Genomic DNA, 23,043 nt, shown 5'->3' with positions numbered 1-23,043 from the left:
CGCAAAGCTACACGAGGGCTATCTGCGCCAGCCGTTCTTAATTTAGAAGTGTAAGACCAGAGGGAAGGCAGCTAGTTATCACCACCCACCGCCAACTCTTGGGCTACTCTTTTACCAACAAATAGTGGGATTGACCGTGACATTATAACGCCTCCACGGCTGAAAGGGCGAGCATGTTTGGTGCGACCGGGATTCGAACTTGCGCCCCTCAGATTACGAGTCGAACGCCTTAGCTCACCTGGCCATGCCGGACTCTTATAGTAATACGCAGCCTTTTTTTTTATGTCTGGTGGAATGTACGCGAGCGAGTGCGTTTTTTTATGAGAAAGCCACATAGGGCTCTCTGCTGTGCCCACCGAGAGGCATCGAAGCCATGATTTGAGCGTTGTAAATCCGTAGACTTGCCGCTGTGCTAGCGGGGGAGCTGGTAGAACCAATAGAACTGCGTTCCGGTACATTTTAATGAATAGGAAGCTTAAATTAAACGAGACATACAGAAATGTTTTTTTCTGATAAGACTGAAAGCGTTTAGTTACGTGATTTACTGTACTTATAATACTCATAATATTATACATGTTACCACCCACTAAGTACTGTTAAAAGGAAGCAAAAGTTAATTTATTTTTTGAATTTCGCGCAAAGCTACACGAGGGCTATCTGTGCTAGCCGTCATTAATTTAGCAGTGTAAGGCTAGAGGGAAGGCATCACCAATAACTTTTGTGCCACTTTTTTGACAAACGAAGAGTGGGATTGACCGTCACATTATACCGTCTCCATGGCTGAAAGGGCAAGCATCTTTCGCGTAACGGGGATTGAACCCGCGATCCGTAGATTACCAGTCAGCTGCCGTAACCACCTTGCCATGCGGGATGCTGTTGTTCTGGTTACATGACAAATCTTTCAACATCATAAAATGGATTATTCTGGATTGGAATGGGATGGGGTAACTATTGGAAAGGGTTGTTATAGAAGGGTTCCAGAACATTTTTTTTACCCTCAGAAGCTTTTTTTCTTTTAAATTATCATATTCGGTAATTCAGATGTTAAAAACGACACTACGGGTTTCATAATAGACGAGGGATCTTATAAAATATTAGTGTGTTTTCTTATAGCAAAGCCACAGCGGGTTATCTGCTGAGTCCACCGAAGGAATCGAACCCTTGATTTTAGCGTTGTAAATCTGTAGACTTACCAGCAGGGAACTATATAAGATTATATTACCTATAAAACTTTGTAGAATGGACGGCAACTGCCTGTTGGAGAGACACAAGTGTCCACAACAGGCAGTTGCTGTCCATCCGAATACTCTACCCAAAGAATCTATCATAGATTACATATATTCGACTTAGTGTGTCGCAGGCGTTTAAAGTGTCTGGAGAGGCACTTCAAGAGTCCACCTCGTTTTCTACTTAGGATTTTATGATGAATTCAGTTATTGCTTACATATCTTATAAATCTTTCAGAATTTAGCTACAAGTTTTGAAATTATACCCAGAGTTTTTGTTTGATTCAAGTTACGTCTCGATGTAGATTGAGCTCTTTAATCACGGTGTGTATTAATATTTTTCAAAGTACTAAAAGTCATAAATGCTTGAAAAAGTTTTACAAGAAATATTCGCTGCTGGGTTTCACAGATGCATTAGTGTTAGGTGATTTTTCCGATTGGTTGAGCGGTATCACGTACTGCACGTCGTCGTAGTTCCTTACGGGAGGACTTAGCGTATTACGGTTTGTATGTTTCTATAGCAACGGGGAGTGGTACGCGCCTTGGCTTCACCTCTAGATAAGGAAGCACCTAAATTAACGCTACATGAATATCGTAGAAACTTCTAACGAACGGCACACATTGGTCGTTATTTCGATGCTGGTGTATTTATATATCTAAGCCTTTTTTTTTTTTTTTAACCTTTACAAGAATACCACTTACAGACAGCGTTCCTTTTCTATGACGAAAAAGACCAGAGTTTTGGTTCAACAGTTGCTTTATAAGCCATAATTTAAGGAATACGTCGTAAGAAATATAGAAGTGAAAGAAACTTAGTGCGGTTTTATATTCAGGCCGTGTTTTCACAATCAAAAGATCGATACTGGAAAATATAATAACGCACCCTAGCGGCATATTGTGAGAATCATATCTTTCAACTCAAAGCGTGTTAAACAAGTTAATATAGGTAAGACAGTGCCAGTACTGTTTGTCAGTTTTTATGACATTCGTAGAGAAAGAGAGAGAGTTTTATGAAAATTTTAATTAATCGGAGTAACTCAATTCGTGTGAAGAGAAACTGGGCTATGGAAAAAGAGTGTTTCTTATAACAAATAAGTATAGTTTCGGGGCCTTAATAAACCATCGAAACAGACACCCGAAAAGAGAATAACTCTGCATTATTGAAAAAACTGTCTACGTAATATCAGTCGTTAGCTAACCCTACTGGACTGGTGGTGGGTGAATAAAGTTTGACGGACAGACACGCCACGTGTCATGCGGGACTATAAGCTTGTAGTCCTTGGTGCAGGTGGAGTTGGGAAGACGTCGTTGGTAGTCCAGTTCCTAGAGGGTTTCTACTCATCTACCTACAAACCTACGGTAGAGGATTATTACCAGCATACCATCCAAATGCCCGGTAATCATGTTTACCAGCTTCTTTTCTTTTTAAATTTCATCTCTGAATATAATTTTATTTATCTGACTGCTTTGTTTGACTGTTTAATACCATTTTGTTTGACTGTTTAATACCACTTTGACTGTTTAATACCATTTTGTTTGACTGTTTAATACCACTTTGACTGTTTAATACCATTTTGTTTGACTGTTTAATACCACTTTGACTGTTTAATACCACTTTGTTTGACTTTTAATACCATTTTGTTTGACTGTTTAATACCACTTTGTTTGACTGTTTAATACCATTTTGTTTGACTGTTTAATACCACTTTGACTGTTTAATACCACTCTGTTTGACTGTTTAATACCATTTTGTTTGACTGTTTAATACCATTTTGTTTGACTGTTTAATACCACTTTGACTGTTTAATACCACTTTGTTTGACTGTTTAATACCATTTTGTTTGACTGTTTAATACCACTTTGTTTGACTGTTTAATACCATTTTGTTTGACTCTTTAATACCACTTTGACTGTTTAATACCACTCTGTTTGACTGTTTAATACCATTTTGTTTGACTGTTTAATACCACTTTGTTTGACTGTTTAATACCACTTTGACTGTTTAATACCACTTTGTTTGACTGTTTAATACCATTTTGTTTGACTGTTTAATACCACTTTGTTTGACTGTTTAATACCACTTTGTTTGACTGTTTAATACCACTTTGACTGTTTAATACCACTTTGTTTTGAGTTGTCTGAGCAAACTATTCTCGCACGTCTACAACCGCCGCCTTCTGTTTACTTTTTATATTTGCAACGCTAAAATTAGGGATTCGATTCCCTCGGTGGACTCAGCAGATAGCGCGATGTGGCTTTGCTATAAAGAAAACTCAAACACACTTTTATATTAAGATTTGCCTGTATAAGGTTGCTGGTCCATACTTAAAATAATCGCTGGTTCAGCTGGTTACCTACTTGGTAATTCAAGTCTTAACAATATTCGCTATTTAATTTTTAACCTTTTTAAATTTTTTTCTTTTTAGAAATTAAGGCTTCTCATTTTGAGCTTTTACATTTTTTTTTAAATGTATACGTTTTAACAAGAGAAAATATTCTCTGAAAAGTTATATCCAGTGTATTGACTTCCTAGTTTCTCGTTTAGAGATTGTCAGTATAGGTATAGGTCAGTTGTTGGGTTTCACAAGCTGTTTACAAAAAACTTCAGCTGTATAATTTTAAAATAAACGTGTTTAGTGGCTCAACTTTAAGCCTGAAAACTTATAATGCTAAATCGACCGCAGCACAAATAGGACATTAGTGTAGACTTGCGCTTACCAAGAAAAAAGAAATAGAGCAAAGAAAAACACGTTCATAGAGAACGTTTTTGTACCAGAGAAAAATCTTATGTATAGCTATATTTCCAACCAGGCAACAAATGATTATTTAATTCTATAAAATGGTTTTCACGTAAAACAAAGCTAAGAACCTTCATAGCAAGTTTCGAAGCTGGAATTCTAGAAGAAGTTTACCGCTTGAGAACCCTAAAATAGAGGTTGTTTTGGGAATGTTTACAATTCCAGAAACTTTAGAAACACATTATTTGTTAATTATTAGATCGTCTTCTTTACAGAAAACCTTTAGCAAAATGTATGAATTATATAGAACTAGTGATATATATATATAAGTAATAGCATCACGTTAACATAGTAAAATAATTAAGATTATTTCTAAAGTGTCGTTAGGATACGAGAATGTACAGTAGATGTTATGTTGGTAAACGAGACCCGGCATGGCCAGGTGGTTATGGCGCTCGACTCACAATCTGAGGTTCTCGGTTTGAATCCCCGTCACACCAAACATGCTCTCTCTTTCAGACGTGGGAGCGTTATAATGTGACGGTCAATCCCACTGTTCTTTGGTAAAAGAGTAGCCCAAGAGTTGGCGGTGGGTGATGATGACTAGATTCAAAGTTAAACGTATTGGTTCTCGGACGTCATTGTAATCTTTGCTTACTGAATGGTTCTCATAAGGTTTTACTTGAGTATCCCTAAGCTGCTTTGTATGACATTTATCATATATGATTTTATACGCGCACGCATAACACACTCAGAAAGAACATTTTGTCGATACGTCATTGGTGATAATATATTTTGAGCTCTTTAATGGCTTAGTGGTAAGTCTGATGGCTTACAGCATTAAAAATTGGAATTCGATATTCATGGTGGGCACAACACAGATGGCTCATTGTGTAACTTTGTGTTTCATAGTAACGAGCAGCACATCTACTTAATTTTCTTTCACAAGTCTTGCGCAATGAAAACAATTTTAATTTCTATGACCGTAAAAATAAGTCATGTTGTGAGCTTACACTCTTGTCAATAACCGAGTGTTGTCTCGTGGTTAACGGTTACCGTGCTGGGTCTGTGAATCCAATAAGTTTATTTGTTTGTTTTTTAATTTCACGCAAAGCTACTCGAGGGCTATCTGCGCTAGCCGTCCCTAATTTAGCAGTGTAAGACTAGAGGGAAGACAGCTAGTCACCACCCTCCGCCAATTCTTGGGCTCCTCTTTTACCAACGAATAGTGAGATTGAGAGTCACATTATAACGCCTCCACGGCTCGGAGGGCGAGCATGTTGGGTGCAACCGGGATTTGAACCCGCTACCCTCGGATTACGAGTCGAACGCCTTAATACGCTTGGCCATGCCGGGCCGTCCAATAAGTTCATGACTCACAGTCTTTTGTCACAAAAAGACAGTAAACAATCATTCTGAACTTCTCCGGACTTATGGTTCTGGAATGAATTCTTCCTATTCAGTTATTTAAAAGTAGCCAAAGAGTAGGCGCTGATTAAATGCCTTCACTGTAGCAATAATTAAAAAAAAAATAGAGGTTCTGACATGGCCAGGTCGTTAGGGCGCTCGACTCATAATCTGACAAACGTCAGAGACGACTATACGCCAAATAGTTCTCTGTGTCTGTTAGTACAAAATTCTGAAACAAGGAAACTATTATAGTTAATGCATGGTAAAAATAAAACAACATTCTAATATGCGGGAAAAATACACTGAATATGATAGAAAAAAAGGGAAGCATATACTTTATGTAGATATGAACTGGGTGTATGTTTTCTTATAGCAAAGCCACATCGGGCTATCTGCTGAGCCCACCAAAAGGAATCGAACACCTGATTTTAGTGCTATAAATCTGCAGACTTAACGCTGTACTAGCGGTGGGCTTCCGAATTGGTCAATTTCAAAGACTGATGTTGGTAATAAAAGAATCCTTTAGTTTAAGTGTAACATCTAATGAATAAATTGTTAGGACTACAGAAGTTAATATTTAGGGTATTTTTAGGGTATGAACGTTTCAAACATTCAACAGCTTTATTTTAAAACGAATAAGTGTAGTAACGGTTACCATTTTTAATCTTAGATACACAAAACACAAGTTTATACAACTGGAAGGTAAGTTTTGTAGTTTTAATTAAACTTTTCAACATGAAAGCTTATTTTCATTTTTCGAAAATCAAAACGTAAAGTTGTCTTGAAACTAAACTGAAACCACTACAAACTGTATGATTTATTAAGTCTTGAAACTTAATTCAAATAACTTCAAACTGTGTGATTTATTGTGTCTTTAAACTTGATTCAAATAACTTCAAACTGTGTGATTTATTGTGTCTTTAAACTTGATTCAAATAACTTCAAACTGTGTGATTTATTGTGTCTTTAAACTTGATTCAAATAACTTCAAACTGTGTGATTTATTGTGTCTTTAAACTTGATTCAAATAACTTCAAACTGTGTGATTTATTGTGTCTTTAAACTTGATTCAAATAACTTCAAACTGTGTGATTTATTGTGTCTTTAAACTTGATTCAAATAACTTCAAACTGTGTGATTTATTGTGTCTTTAAACTTGATTCAAATAACTTCAAACTGTGTGATTTATTGTGTCTTTAAACTTGATTCAAATAACTTCAAACTGTGTGATTTATTAAGTCTTGAAACTTAATTCAAATAACTTCAAACTGTGTGATTTATTGTGTCTTTAAACTTGATTCAAATAACTTCAAACTGTGTGATTTATTGTGTCTTTAAACTTGATTCAAATAACTTCAAACTGTGTGATTTATTGTGTCTTTAAACTTGATTCAAATAACTTCAAACTGTGTGATTTATTGTGTCTTCAAACTTAATTCAAATTACTCGAAACTGTGTGATTTGTTGTGGTTTGAACTTAATTCAAATCACTTTAAACTGTGTGATTTGTTGTGACTTGAAATTTAAATCAAATTACTCGAAACTGTGTGATTTGTTGTGTTTTGAAACGTATTCCAAATCACTTCAAACTCTGTGATTTGTTGTGTCATGAAACATAATTCAAATCACTCCAAACTGTGTGATTTGTGCCTTGAAACCTAAATCCAGCCATCTAAAATGTTACGACTTTTAGAACGAGACTTACGAAAGAATAACTTTGTGCTAATAAAAAGTATCGAATGTATAATCTCTAGTGTAGCATGGAAATAACCTTGGTTTTCTGAGAAGTAAGGTATAACTTCGTAGAAGGGAGAGTCAGAAATAGGACTACAGTTTTTATTGCTAATGGCCATATTTAATGACTTTAATATTCAAGTCTTTCTCGCTATAAAGCTTAGTTGCCCATTACGATGACGAAGACGGTGAAATATACTTTGTGTGAATGCTTTAACCATCATTTGACAATCTGCCCAAATTACTTTTTATGTGAAAACCTAAGGAAAGACTTCCAGAACTTAAGATGAGAAACTGCTTTTATTTGCACTAAAAAATTCCATTTTTCTGCCCCGAAACTTGAAAAGAATATATTTATGGAACTTTAGAAGTTATGAGTAATACTTAAAAGACTAATGATACGTAAATGTTTGTGTAATATAGTCTTTATTTATTCGGAATTTTCCCTGGTGATCTAGGTTGCTATACTATTTTCGTTATCCTTATTGTGCAAAGTATCTGAGAGAGACGTAATTAAAATCAAGTACAACTCTTCAGGAGACAATACGTTAATTCATTAGAATTTAACCAAGAACTAACGTTAATTTAAAAACAGACAATAATCAACTCGAAAGTAATTATTTTACGAATAATGTTTAATCCTCTTTGATTAAAAACTGGTGTGTGTGTCGCTCGTGGAAGATAAAGAGGCAGTTGTAGATATGAATAAACCAATGCATCGCAGCGTAACAAAACGAACGAAAAGATGATTGGCTGAAGTTTAGTTAGTTAACTCACAAGTAAAAATAAGATATCCTTGGTTATACTGAATTGATGTATGAAGATATTGTTCGACAAGACAGCTGATGAGTTGAATGTTATCGTTATTGTTATGTTATCTATTGTTGAGGCTCTTCCGCAGATTTTACGTCGTATGACGTAAGCGAGTAAATCCGTTATTCTCAAAAGGAATGTAAATATTCTGTTATTCAAATCCAGTGAATGTAAGGCATATTATCTCTGTTTGCGCCCCGCTAGTACAGCGGTAAATCTACGGATTTACAGCACTAAAAAAAAGGATTTCGATTCCCCTCGGTGGACTCAGAAGATAGTTCGATGTGGCTTTGCCATTTGAAAATACACACACACACATCTCCACATACTGTCATTCTTAAAAAATAATAATATGGAGAGGTTGTACTTAATTATTTGTTTTGAATTTCGCGCAAAGCTACTCGAGGGCTATCTGCAGTAGCCGTCCCTAAATTAACAGTGTGAGAATAGAGGGAAGGCAACTAGTCATCACCACCCACCGAATAGTGGGATTGATCGTCACATTATAATGCTCCCACGGCTGAGAAGGCGAGCATGTTTGGTGCGACGGGGATGCGAACCCGCGACCCTCAGATTACGAGTCGCACGCCTTAACACACCTGGCCGTGCCGGGCCCTGAGTTATACTTAATAATAGTACCAACTCACTGAATGCCATAGCTGGTCTGTAAATCAGTAATGATGTTTCCACGTATCTGATAAAGCGATATAAATACATATTAATATATCCCCTGTTTTGGTTGAGAAAATATTTTACGTAGAAGAGCGAACAACGTTTCGACCTTCTTCGCTCATCGTCAGAAACGAGCCGTTTTTGCATATATATTTCTCTACAACTGGGTTTTCTCGACATTACTGATTAATATATCCCCTGTCCGGCATGGCCAGGTGGTTATAGCACTCGACTCGTAATTTGAGGGTCGCGTGTTCGAATCAAACCAAACTTGCTCGCTCTTTCAGAAAGAAAAAAACAACAACAAATTGCACCTGCATAATAAAAAAGAGAAGAAAGCTGAAAAGCTTCCGAAACGTTGTACAACCAATGTTTACATTTACAGTTTCTTGGATCGTGTCTTGACCTTCGTCTTTTCCTTAGCTGGAATTTAGGTCCTGGGGACCTAAAATCGCCAACTTCTTGAAAAACAAATCCACAAAAGACCCAGTTACTTACGGAAGTTTGGGTCAGAATCTAGCAGTTCTTGTTCATACTGCTTTATGACTGGCATGGCCAGGTGGTTAAGGCGTTCGACTCGTAATCTGATGGTTGCGGGTTCGAATCCTCGTCGCATCAAACATGCTCGCCTTTTCAGCCAGGGGGGGCGTTATAATGTAATGATCAATCCTACTATTCGTTGGTAAAAGAGTAGCCCAAGAATTGGCGGTGGGTGGTGAGGACACGCTGCTTTCCCTTTACTCTTATACTGCAAAATTAGAGACGGCTAGCGCAGATAGCCCTCGTGTAGCTTTGCGCGAAATTAAACAAACAAAGTACTTTATGACAGCGAAATTTACGAAATAACTTAAATAACCTTTACAAATAACTTGTGAGGAGGAACTTGATATTTCTTGACATGTTGCTGGTGTGTTTTGTCACTTAGGGGAAAGACAAATTATTATTTAATTATAATCTACCAATGTTATGTTTGGTTAAAAACGTTTTATATATATATATATATAAATCATGAATTTATTTCTAAATTTAAGAAAAAACATCGTTTCTTGTTACATCGTAAATAAGGAAATGAGATAAGAGAAGTAGTAATACGTAGGTGCACACCCTCTGGGTCCATTTGGTATGAGTGTAAAATTTAGTGTTATAGAAAATGCGCTTTTGTTCATCAACGATGTTATTATGATAGCTTGAATATATTTAGATAAATGTAAATAAAAATATATATTCAAAATTATTTTAATACATGTCATAAAAATTGTTTGTTTGTTTTGAATTTCGCGCAAAGACAGAATAGGGCTATCTTCGTTAACCATCCCTAACTTAGCGTGTGCGTGTGTGTCTTTTTATAGCAAAGCCACATCGGGCTATTAGCTGAACCCACTAAGAGGAATCAAAGCCTTGATTGTAGCGTTGTATGTATGATTTATAATATTAAAACCAGCGGGGGACTTTTAGTGTTGTAAATTCGAAGTTTTACAGCTGTTCAAGCGGGGAACTTTTAGCGTTGTAAACAACTTTTAGAACCAGTGATGGTATTCTTGTTTTTGTCAAAGTTTTCCAAACAAGAGAAACAATTTATTTATTGTTTTAATGAACATCATATGGTTGTAGCAAAGATTGTACACATCCAGAATCTCAATGATGTAAACAATTACAATTGGCCACTACTTGCTTATTAGTAATATGTAACAAATTTTGTGTCTCAGCTCAATATTATTCGTAGTTTAAAAATAGTTATTATAAAAGAACTTTGGGAAACATTTTAGAGTTTGGAAAAAACTACTGGGAACATGTATACATATATGTTGTTGATTTTTCTGCGAAACGTAAAGTGTTTCGAGTACTTTGTTTTTCTCATTATATTGTCAGAAAAATTGTAAATTATTAGACTGTAGAAACTCATGTTATATAATGAATTATGAGTAATAACAAGTTAATTCAGCGATTTAAATCTAATTTAATTTAGATGTTTACATTCGTTAAACAGATAATAAGTTCAAATAATGAGTAAACAGATAAATCACACCTTGTCAACAATAGAGCTTACAACCACAGCTGGTGGAACAATAGGTTCTTTTAAGGTAGCATGTGTGAAAAGACGTACAGCAGATGAAGACTAGTGCTTACAACCACAGCTGGTGGAACAATAGGTTCTTTCAAGGTAGCATGTGTGAAAAGACGTACATCAGATCAAGACTAGAGCTTACAACCACAGCTGGTGGAACAATAGGTTCTTTCAAGGTAGCATGTGTGAAAAGACGTACATCAGATCAAGACTAGAGCTTACAACCACAGCTGGTGGAACAATAGGTTCTTTCAAGGTAGCATGTGTGAAAAGACGTACATCAGATCAAGACTAGAGTTTACAACCACAGCTGGTGGAACAATAGGTTTTATCAAGGTAGCATGTGTGAAAAGACGTTCATCAGATCAAGACTAGTGCTTACAACCACAGCTGGTGGAACAATAGGTTCTTTCAAGGTAGCATGTGTGAAAAGACGTACATCAGATCAAGACTAGAGCTTACAACCACAGCTGGTGGAACAATAGGTTCTTTCAAGGTAGCATGTGTGAAAAGACGTACATCAGATCAAGACTAGAGTTTACAACCACAGCTGGTGGAACAATAAGTTCTTTCAAGGTAGCATGTGTGAAAAGACGTTCATCAGATCAAGACTAGGGTTAACAACCACAGCTGGTGGAACAATAGGTTCTTTCAAGGTAGCATGTGTGAAAAGACGTACATCAGATCAAGACTAGAGCTTACAACCACAGGTGGTGGAACAATAGGTTTTTTCAAGGTAGCATGTGTGAAAAGACGTACATCAGATCAAGACTAGAGTTTACAACCACAGCTGGTGGAACAATAGGTTTTATCAAGGTAGCATGTGTGAAAAGACGTTCATCAGATCAAGACTAGTGCTTACAACCACAGCTGGTGGAACAATAGGTTCTTTCAAGGTAGCATGTGTGAAAAGACGTACATCAGATCAAGACTAGAGCTTACAACCACAGCTGGTGGAACAATAGGTTCTTTCAAGGTAGCATGTGTGAAAAGACGTACATCAGATCAAGACTAGAGTTTACAACCACAGCTGGTGGAACAATAGGTTTTTTCAAGGTAGCATGTGTGAAAAGACGTACATCAGATCAAGACTAGAGTTTACAACCACAGCTGGTGGAACAATAGGTTTTTTCAAGGTAGCATGTGTGAAAAGACGTTCATCAGATCAAGACTAGGGTTAACAACCACAGCTGGTGGAACAATAGGTTCTTTCAAGGTAGCATGTGTGAAAAGACGTACATCAGATCAAGACTAGAGCTTACAACCACAGGTGGTGGAACAATAGGTTTTTTCAAGGTAGCATGTGTGAAAAGACGTACATCAGATCAAGACTAGAGTTTAATACCACAGCTGGTGGAACAATAGGTTCTTTCAAGGTAGCATGTGTGAAAAGACGTACATCAGATCAAGACTAGAACTTACAATCACAGCTGGTGAAACAATAAGTTCTTTCAAGGTAGCATGTGTGAAAAGACGTACATCAGATCACGACTAGAGCTTACAACCACAGCTGGTGGAACAATAGGTTTTTTTAAGGTAGCATGTGTGAAAAGACGTACATCAGATCAAGACTAGAGTTTAATACCACAGCTGGTGGAACAATAGATCCTTTCAAGGTAGCATGTGTGAAAAGACGTACATCAGATCAAGACTAGAGCTTACAACCACAGGTGGTGGAACAATAGGTTTTTTCAAGGTAGCATGTGTGAAAAGACGTACATCAGATCAAGACTAGAGTTTAATACCACAGCTGGTGGAACAATAGGTTTTTTTCAAGGTAGCATGTGTGAAAAGACGTACATCAGATCACGACTAGAGCTTACAACCACAGCTGGTGGAACAATAGATCCTTTCAAGGTAGCATGTGTGAAAAGACGTACATCAGATCAAGACTAGAGTTTACAACCACAGCTGGTAGAACAATAGATCCTATCAAGGTAGCATATGTGAAAAGACGTACATCAGATCAAGACTAGAGCTTACAACCACAGCTGGTGGAACAATAGGTTCTTTCAAGGTAGCATGTGTCAAAAGACGTACATCAGATCAAGACTAGAGCTTACAACCACAGCTGGTGGAACAATAGGTTCTTTCAAGGTAGCATGTGTGAAAAGACGTACATCAGATCAATACTAGAGCTTACAACCGCAGCTGGTGGAACAATAGATCCTTTCAAGGTAGCATGTGCGAAAAGACGTACATCAGATCAAGACTAGAGCTTACAACCACAGCTGGTGGAACAATAGGTTCTTTCAAGGTAGCATGTGTGAAAAGACGTACATCAGATCAAGACTAGAGTTTACAACCACAGCTGGTGGAACAATAGGTTCTTTCAAGGTAGCATGTGTGAAAAGACGTACATCAGATCAAGACTAGAGCTTACAACCACAGCTGGTGGAACAATAGGTTCTTTCAAGGTAGCATGTGTGAAAAGACGTACATCAGATCAATACTAGAGCTTACAACCGCAGCTGGTGGAACAATAGATCCTTTCAAGGTAGCATGTGCGAAAAGACGTACATCAGATCAAGACTAGAGCTTACAACCACAGCTGGTGGAACAATAGGTTCTTTCAAGGTAGCATGTGTGAAAAGACGTACATCAGATCAAGACTAGAGTTTACAACCACAGCTGGTGGAACAATAGGTTCTTTCAAGGTAGCATGTGTGAAAAGACGTACATCAGATCAAGACTAGAGCTTACAACCACAGCTGGTGGAACAATAGATCCTTTCAAGGTAGCATCTGTGAAAAGACGTACATCAGATCAAGACTAGAGTTTAATACCACAGCTGGTGGAACAATAGGTTCTTTCAAGGTAGCATGTGTGAAAAGACGTACATCAGATCAAGACTAGAACTTACAACCACAGCTGGTGGAACAATAGGTTCTTTCAAGGTAGCATGTGTGAAAAGACGTACATCAGATCATGACCAGAGCTTACAACCACAGCTGGTGGAACAATAGGTTCTTTCAAGGTAGCATGTGTGAAAAGACGTACATCAGATCAAGACTAGAGCTTACAACCATAGCTGGTAAAACAATAGGTTCATTCGACACACAGTTACACAACCCCTTTCAAACATGTGGTCAGCTTCCGGTCAGTTACCTCTTTCTTTGTGAACCTGACGATGACCGAAGAAGGTCGAAACGTTGTTCGCTCTTCTATGTAAAATATTTTCTCAACCCAAACGAGCCGTTTTTGCATATAAATTTCTCAACAAGTGGGTTTCTCGACATCACTGATTAATAGGTTCATTTAAGGTAGAATATGAGAAAGCATACATCAGATTAAAACTAAAACTTACAACCACAGTTTTTAAAACAATAGATCCTTTTAAGGTAATAACTGTTAAAAGACACACATCAGATTAAAACTGGAACTTACAACCACAGTTTTTAAAACAATAAATCCTTTTAAGGTAATAACTGTAAAAAAACACACATCAGATTAAAACTGAATCTTACAACCACATCTGATGAAACATTGACTCCTTTCAAGGTAGTAGGTGTGAACAAAACATACCTCAGATTAAAACATCAAAATAAAACGGAACATTCAATATTAACGTATAAACGAACTGAATGTGTCACTCATTGGATTTACAGACATTTCTTATTTGAAAGAACCTTTAATAAAAGGACGCCTGGATTCAACCACGTTGCAGAATTACAATGTTTCGTGAGTTCTCTTTCATTTACAGATAGTGTAGAATTTGTTTTTACCAGTAAATTACATTATTTTCACTTAAGTTTAATTGAAGAACACTAAACGAATCTTGTTACTATGAGCTGAAATAAATATGCACAATCATGAACAACACGCAATCCTGAGAAAATCATCATTCGGTAAAAAAATACCACGAAACGAAACAAACCCAGCTAAGCAACGGAGCCTATGGTACTTAATCAATACAGAATATATTAATTTCGTTCCGGGGTTTATAGTGGCCTTTGATATGCTGTCTGAGTTCGGATCATAGTGATGTCATCAGAGCTCAACGAATGACAGTTCTGGTACACATACACCGCCTGGGCTCAAAGAGAATGATGAATATAACTTTACGTTTAATCAACAGGAACCGACAATTGAAAGAAAACCTAGGAATAATCCAACTGTAGCCAGAAAAAACAAAAGCACGGAAACCAAATATAAAATTATTAGTTTTGTTGTTGATAAAAACAAAAGAAAACCATTGCTAGTAAGTAATGCAACATGAAAGCACCAGGGAACGCGTAAAGACATTTAAAAAGCTGGAAACACCAATGAAGTTGGTGTTAAACAGACGTTTTATCACATTTCTTTCAGCCATTGTGAAGACCCGTTAGGCTAGTATATTGGTTATATTTTGTTTTTAGAACGTTAAGGCTTAATGAGAATAGTTGGACATTAAAACTCCATTCAATCTTTTTGTTAGTATATTTTAAACATGTAAATCGTCAGTAATGAGTGTTTATAATAAGTCTTATCATATTGAGTAAGCTTGTCATGTAGATATGAATACATTTAAATGGCTTAAACATTTTTTTCATATGAATGAACCTAAGAGTTTAAACATCCGCATTTGGGTATTGTATTGGTGCGTTGTAAACACCTAATAGACAACGCAGCATTAACATGAGGAATTTTGTGGAATGTGTTAACACAGATTATTTCAGGTAGTGTTTGCTATGGTTGTTAGACAGTAAAAATCTTTCGTAATTAAATAAACACATTATAAAATCTTATCCATAAATGAGATTCCTTTAACAAACCCCAATTCACTGTTTTTCTCAATTGTCCATCCACGAGCCACAGGATTTCCGCAAGAAAAAAATAAACAAAACAAACGAAAACTGTTAAAATATTCAAATTGTAATTGCCTCTTATCAGTAGCACAGCGGTATGTCTGCAGACTTACAACTCTAAAAAACCGGGTTTGTTACCCGTTGTGTGTAAACAGAGCATAGGTAACTCATTGTGTAACTTTGTGCTTTATTTCAAACAAACAAACAGTTATAATTGTCTATCGTTGTGTTTACATTCGTATGATCGCCAACAATCTATTTAAGGAGGTGGCGAACCAGTCTCTAGCATCCAGTGTGTATGTTTTCCTTTTAGCAAAGGCACACTGGGCTATCTGCTGTGTCCATCGGGGGAATCGAACCCCTATTTTTAGTGTTGTAAATCCGTTGAATTACCGCTGTACCACTGGGGTACTCTAGCATCGAGAGATGGCTAGTCAGTTTCTACCATAGGGAAGGTTAAAAAACACCATTCAATTACTCTAGAACTGTGCTCTAATATTTATAATGACACAAAATTAGTTATCAAACATTACTTGATGCGTACACTTAGAAAAAGAGATAACTACCACGGTCTAATACACATATAAATAGATATTCCGAACACTTCAGTGGAATCGTTTAACTGTTAGTAATCTGAAAATTTATAAATTATGTATTCTGAAAGAGGTAAGTGAGATAAGTCTACTCAGCGTTTTTTTGAAATATTTGTAGATTTACAGTGTCAATTACTTGTAGTGAGTACATGCCTTACACGGTCGCATCACTGTAGAACAGGCTTAACCTGTAGAAAAAAAATGTTAATTTGTTAAAGTTCTGCTAATATATACATCACAGCATAAGTGCTTTATACACGCGTTAATATATCACATTATTATTGTTTGAAATTCTCCAAACAGTAGAGATATTTTATAAATTTAACAACCAACGTGTTGTATTTCACACGTATTAGAATCACCTAACAGGTTGGCGTCTCACTAAACTCAGTTCTGTGTGTTTAACAGATGGGATTTTTCACACGGTAGAAATTCTGGACACTTCAGGATCTCACCATTTTCCTGCTATGAGAGAACTCAGCATTCGTTCAGGCCGTGGATTCGTGCTCGTCTTCAGCGTGAACGATCTACAATCTTTCCACGAAGCTCTCCACCTGTGGGATCTTATCTCAAAATCCCGAGGTAAGATATTATAGAATCTTCAGATGCGACCAAGGAGAAAAACAAACAAACAAACAGAAAACACTTAGAATAGTTTATCGCCTTGTACGGATTTGATGTTGTAAGAATAACATTTTTCGTATCAGAATTACAACAGTACGGTCAGGCTATTTTTCGCGATCCAAACATGATTATCAGAGTCAACAATAAACTACGGCCTATTGATACAGTCGGAGCTCTTATTTGATGGCGTGAGCTTTATGAAACGTTCGGAGCACATTTCTAGCAGTAATGAACTTAAAATAATTTACAGAGTAGTTTTAAAGAAAGATTACATATTAAAGGAATAATTACTGAAGGTATTTTCATTTCTGTCGTTATCTAACTCGTGATAATCTATGGCGCAGTTCAAAACCTGCGAAAGCTTTTAAAATTTAAATATATCGAATTTCTTAACCAGTTACCTAATATGAGTACAAAAAACTTATGTTAACTAATGTCCGATACACGGTTTAAAAACTAGGTGGAAATTATTAACTAATGTATGATACACGGTTTTAAAACTGTGTGGAAACTACTAACTAACGTACACAACCTAGAACTTAAATGAGAGATGTTAACTAATTATCTTATATGTATCGAACCGTGATGTCTGTTCGAACGTTCGTCTGTCTCTCGTTTACTGCGGCCGCTTTTCGTACTGCGCATGTCAGGCAAAGCTTGAGAGCAAAATTGTGAACATTGGATACAAGTTAGCATACTATGAATAGTGTAATAACGTAACAAGGGTTGTGAACTAGGGTTCAGTAACAGTGTAAACAAAATAACAATTCCTAAGAAGGATGAAGAGGTCAATGCTGAACCAGACCATTCCTCAAAACATGAACCGAATCCGGTTCATACATTTTCTTTATTTATTTTTAAAATCATTAGAGAAAAGGTGTGAATAATGTTTATTTCGTAAGCGAGAAATTTCATTTCCCAAGCAGAATATTCTGCATTAACCATAGTGTCATTAACATTTTAAAATGTGACGTAAGTTAAATAACAAATATGTAGGTTTATCTTATGTTATTGGTTTGGTTTGTTTTGAATTTCGCGCAAAGCTACACTAGAGCTATCTGCGCTAGCCGTCCCTAATTTATCAGTGTGAGACTAAAGGGAAGGTAGCTAGTCATCACCCACCGACAACTCTTGGGTTACTCTTTTACCAACGAATAATGAGATTGACCGTCACATTATAACGCCCCCACGGCTGAAAGGGCGAGCATGTTTGGTGCGACGGGGATGCGAACCCGTGACCCTCGGATTAATGAATCGAATGCCTTATCCACGTGACATAACATAAAAGTTTACTATGACTGGACTTAGTCTACAACTAGACAAGCTAATCACTAGACCATGCCTAATTCGTTAGTGGACTTAAATGATTTTAAATGACATTTAAAGGAACAAGAACTTAAGCTCAAGGCGTGCGATACACTTTCGCGTCATGATGTCTTGAATATGACGTATCGTTTTGCAAGTATACGAAAAATATGCTTTATGAAAGTGTAACAACACAGTGCTGAAACAATAAAGGAAGCATACAGGTGATATGTACGAAGTCATAAACAACGAGTTATTGAAACTAATCAATCAATTAAGGCTTGGCATGGCCAAGCGCGTAAGGCGTGCGACTCGCAATCCGAGGGTCGCGGGTTCGTGCCCGCGTCGCGCCAAACATGCTCGCCCTCCCAGCCGTGGGGGCGTTATAATGTTACGGTCAATCTCACTACTCGTTGGTAAAAGAGCAGCCCAAGAGTTGGCGGTGGGTGGTGATGACTATCTGCCTTCCCTCTAGTCGTACACTGCTAAATTAGGGACGGCTCGGTGCAGTGGGCTAACAACCTACTCACTTAAATACCTGTTGAAGAATCCGCAAGCGATTGCGGCCCTATGTTCCTAGATGGAATCTAATGGTGATAACTAACTAACTCACTAATCAATCAATTATTAATATAGATAATTTTAAAGAAAAGCACGAGCTTTATCCTGACATAAGCTTATCAAAGTAAGTTTGTTTCATTAATTGTTTCGAATTAAGCACACAAAACTGCACAATGGGCTGTCTATGCTCTGCTCACCACGTGTACAAAATACAACAGGTTTCTGCGGTGTCAGTATACAGTAAGTTTGTGAAATATTGTTCCAAATATTTCAGTACACATGTTCGACAAAATGGCTTCCGCTAGTTAATCCATGGTTGCCAGTGTTCCATGGGCCTCATTTTGTGTCCAGATATCGCTTAATCACAATTACTGCATACTTGGGGCCACTGTCTTGCTGTAAGATGATTTTCTGCTCAATTGAAATTCCTGTTTCTAAGTGATGGCATGATGGATAAGAACACGCATGTTTGTGCCAGCGGACGAGGCGCCATCAATTTCATGGCAGTCTCCAAGATCACTGGATGAAGTGCAGTCTACACTTATTTCATGGCAGTCTCCAAGATCACTGGATGAGGTGCAGTCTACACTTATATAAGCTTCTCAACACGTTTGTGTGAAGATATTGTACTTAACTACCAAGCATTTCCCTCTGCAATTGTATAAATATCTTTGATTCTCTCCAAACTACTTGAATTCCGATTAAACTCCAAAGAGTAACCATCGTTAGATTTCATGATAACGAGAAACTCACTTGATGTAAAAAAATGTAGTCATTGAAGACGGCTTGTATAGGTATTAAAACTAACTAAAATAAAGTGTATAACAACGTTTTGACCTTCTTAGGTCATTTTCAGGATAACAAAAAAAGATGACCTAAGAAGGTCGATACGTTGTTCTGTACTTTATTCTAATTAAAGTTTTAATACCCATACCAGAATACAATGGGCTACCTGTACTCTGCCTACAACGGGTATCGAAACGGGTATTTTGTTGCCATGTTATTCACTGTTTCCGTGATTATTCTTAACAGCGTATATGTGATTGAAATGAGCTATAATAGCTTTATATGTATTATCAAAACTTATGAGTTATAAGTTAACATATCTTAATGTGGACGTCATAATTAATTAATTATATAGAGGAAGACCACGTTATAGAAAACGATTTTATATCTTTTCATTGGCTCGTTGACCGGTAAGTCTTTTTTATGGAATAACATGAATAACCATTTCATCCTCCAGCTGCTAAAGTATTCGGGTAAACAGTTTTTGTAAACGCTACTTGCGTCCAGACAGAGATACTTGGATGTTGTTACTTATGGTACATGGACTGTTTTTACCACTGACTCTTGCGTTTACCATGGTTGGGAGACGACTTATTACTGGTCCTTTTCTGGGTGGTTCTAGTACCCCAAGCTGATCCATATTGATTTGTTCTACAACCCCATAAGTTAAATTAACTTTATGATCTAGTAAACCACAAGGGAATGTTACAATCATTATTAATATTTTTTCAATAACCAAGAAGATTCTTCAAGTCTTTTGATAATTCGTTTTATTTGTGGTACACTGGTACACTTGGAATTAGATCTGGCCGATAAAAACATAAAAGAGGTTACTGAGCAACTATATATATATAAACTATATACATTTTGTTATTTCCCTGTTATATTATACTACACGTCTTCTCTTTTTGAACCTTCGGAAGCTAATTTTACTTTTTTTGTTTCGTTTGTGGAAGTCACTTTCGTGACTTTAATATTTAATTACTTATTTACAAGCCTCCCGGTTCATTTTTAAGAAGAAGTTTGAAACACGAAGATATGGATTTGCTGCCTAATTACTTTGGTAAACATAACAAAATTATGTCCTGAAAGAATATTTGAAAATTGCAAAAATTATTGGAATTTATAGGATTTTTTTTTTCAAATTTTATTATTGGTTTTATTTGCCCTAAAAATGGAAAACTTCGAATACAAAAATATGAACATGTGTAGTTTTGGTTCATTTAAAAAATATAGTTTTTTTAATAATACGTTTGAGCGACTGATTTGAATTTATCACAAAGCTACACAATGCGCTTTGTGTGTTTGTGTTTTTCTTATAGCAAAGCCACATCGGTCTATCTGCTGGGCCAACCGAGGGAATCGAAACCCTCGATATGGCCGGTATGGCCAGGTGGTTAAGGCAATGGACTCGTAATCCACAGGTTGTGGGTTCAAATCTCCGTCACACCAAACATGATCTCTCTTTCTGTCGTGGGGGCGTTATAATGTTACGGTCAATCTCACTATTCGTTGGTAAAAAAGTAGCCCAAGAGTTGGCGGTTGGTGATGATGACTAGCTGACTTTTCTCTAGTCTTACTCTGCTAAATTAACACTCAAAAACGTTTTCGTATTATTGACCGCCATTTTGAAGATTGGTTTGGTTTGTTTCGAATTAAGCACAAAGCTACACAATGGGCTATCTGTGCTCTGCCCACCACGGGTATCGAAACCCGGATTTTAGCGTTGTAAGTCTGCAGACATACCGCTGAGCCACTGGAGGGCCGTTTGGAGTGTAAATGTTTGGGTTATTTTGAATGGTGTGTGAAAATGTTTTACCAATGTCTAAGAAATGCGGTTATATATATATATGCGCATTATAATTTACCACTAAGAACAATTAAACATATTTTCTTTGTTTTTATGCTCTCATATGCAGGTCCTGAAGTCCCCGTGATCCTCGTGGGAAACAAGTCTGACTTGACTACTGAGAGAAAGGTACAGAAAGAGAAAGCTCAGCAGACTGCCAAGGACGTGCTGAACAACTGTCGGTATATCGAAACTAGCGCGAAGTACAACTTGAATGTCTCGGACCTGTTTCAAGAGTTATTGCTACAGGCAAAGGCGAAGGAACAGCCTCCCAACCCGAACCCGCCAGACCGGCGATACTCAAGACGTCTAAGTCGACGTCTCAGTTCTCTAGGCTCTTTGCCTGGACTCAGTCTTAGGCGCAGGTCCAGCGCTTCGAGAATTTCTACCAATGGCGAGTCCAAGAGGCAAACGCAAAAATGTGTGTTGTTGTAAAACAAAAAAAAAATACGAGCTGAACACTTAAAAGAAATTAAAATATATCCGCAAATTTGACGAGTGTCGTCTGGTTCAAGCATGAAATACACACGAGGCTATGATTGTAAGTAGGTTAAAGGCTAAATAACGCGTTTCTTAACGTTTAATAGAATCAAACGCGTTTCTTAACGTTCAATAGAATCACATTACTCGACAACGTGAGATAAAGTATCGTGAATACATTTTGTAAGATTACAGTGGTTTTTGAATAAATGGAAATTATATACAGTTCTTCTGTTTTCTAATTAAATGATACGTTTTTTGTTAATGGATTTTCTTAAAATTTCGTATACGCAATGAACCTTTAAGTGTTTAGAAATCGAACAATTTTCTATAACCCCTACAGTAATAAACATCGCTACTGACTGCAGAGACATTCACTTCTGCTCAATATAACTTGTACTGATTTAAGAAACTCCATGAATTATATTAAATTAATCGTCTGATACCAATTAACACGTGAAAGGAATTACTTTAAATACGTTACAAACATTATTATTAAATTTCTATGCACAAAACACACACGCACTTTATAATTGAAACTGACATACAAGATGGGCCATTTAACTGACTTTAAGAGGTTTCAGTTTCCTTTTCTGAGACACGACCAATGTTGCTTAACAGAGTGATGCGATGAGATTTGTCAGTGATGTTAAACAGAAGGCAGCTTAAGCCCAGTTACGTATGTACATTCTGTCCTTTCAGAGACTGGCCGCCTGATTTACATTTTGAGTTAATGGTTGGTTCTAGTCACTTGCTGTTTAAATTTATATTAAAATAATTAGAACAGATTAGCCATATAAAGGTTTTTATAAAGCTTGACAGGGGCTTATTAGTTCTGTTTCAAGTAAAGTAATTCATATATCAACCATATTAAAGCTTTTATTGACGTTGAAAGAGGTTTATTGATTCTGTTTAATTTGTTTGTTTTGAATTTTGCCTAAAGCTACATCAAGGCTATCTACGCTCGCCGTCCCTAATTTAGCGGTGTAAGCCTAGAGGGAAGGCAGCTAGTCATCACCACCCACCGCCAACTCTTGGGCTACTCTTTTACCAACGAATAGTGGGATTGACCGTCACATTATAACGCCCTCACAGCTGAAAGAACGCGCATGTTTGGTGCAACCGGGATTCGAACCCGCGACCCTCAGGTTACGAGTCGAACGCCTTAACCCACCTGGCCATGCCGGGCCTGGTTCTGTTTAAGGCACATTACCTCTAGGTTGAATACGTACTTGTAAGAAAATATATTATCAACGAGAAGAAACATTCATTGAAAAAGCGATAACTGATAATTATGTTCATCACATCGTAATTGATAATTGAAGGTAACTCTTACTATGAAGTGAACTTTATTCACCGTAAACATGAGACATCATTTCCTGAACGGTTAGGTTAGTGAC

General features: G+C 36.9%; 1 protein-coding gene across 1 annotated transcript; it reads left to right on the top strand.

Annotated features, from left to right (window-relative positions):
* Nucleotides 1-2,257: 2,257 nt before the first annotated feature.
* Nucleotides 2,258-21,825, top strand: LOC143222428 (ras-related protein Rap-1b-like). The gene is made up of 3 exons (XM_076448932.1): nucleotides 2,258-2,622; nucleotides 16,447-16,620; nucleotides 21,234-21,825. Exons 1-3 carry the CDS (start codon nucleotides 2,481-2,483, stop codon nucleotides 21,596-21,598), a joined length of 681 nt encoding a protein of 226 aa, XP_076305047.1. The 5' UTR covers nucleotides 2,258-2,480; the 3' UTR covers nucleotides 21,599-21,825.
* The last annotated feature ends 1,218 nt before the right edge of the window (nucleotides 21,826-23,043 follow it).

The sequence above is a fragment of the Tachypleus tridentatus genome, chromosome 8 (assembly GCF_004210375.1).
Source record: "Tachypleus tridentatus isolate NWPU-2018 chromosome 8, ASM421037v1, whole genome shotgun sequence".
In the NCBI taxonomy this organism is placed as follows: Eukaryota; Metazoa; Arthropoda; class Merostomata; order Xiphosura; family Limulidae; genus Tachypleus; species Tachypleus tridentatus.
This window is presented reverse-complemented; position numbering and strand designations above follow the sequence as displayed.

Excerpts from the sequence above, each read along its gene's own strand:
- LOC143222428 (XM_076448932.1), top strand. The coding sequence starts at position 2,481 with ATGCGGGACTATAAGCTTGTAGTCCTTGGTGCAGGTGGAGTTGGGAAG. Across the intron at positions 2,623-16,446 it reads GCATACCATCCAAATGCCCG|ATGGGATTTTTCACACGGTA; the intron begins GTAATCATGTTT and ends TGTGTTTAACAG. Across the intron at positions 16,621-21,233 it reads TCTTATCTCAAAATCCCGAG|GTCCTGAAGTCCCCGTGATC; the intron begins GTAAGATATTAT and ends TCTCATATGCAG.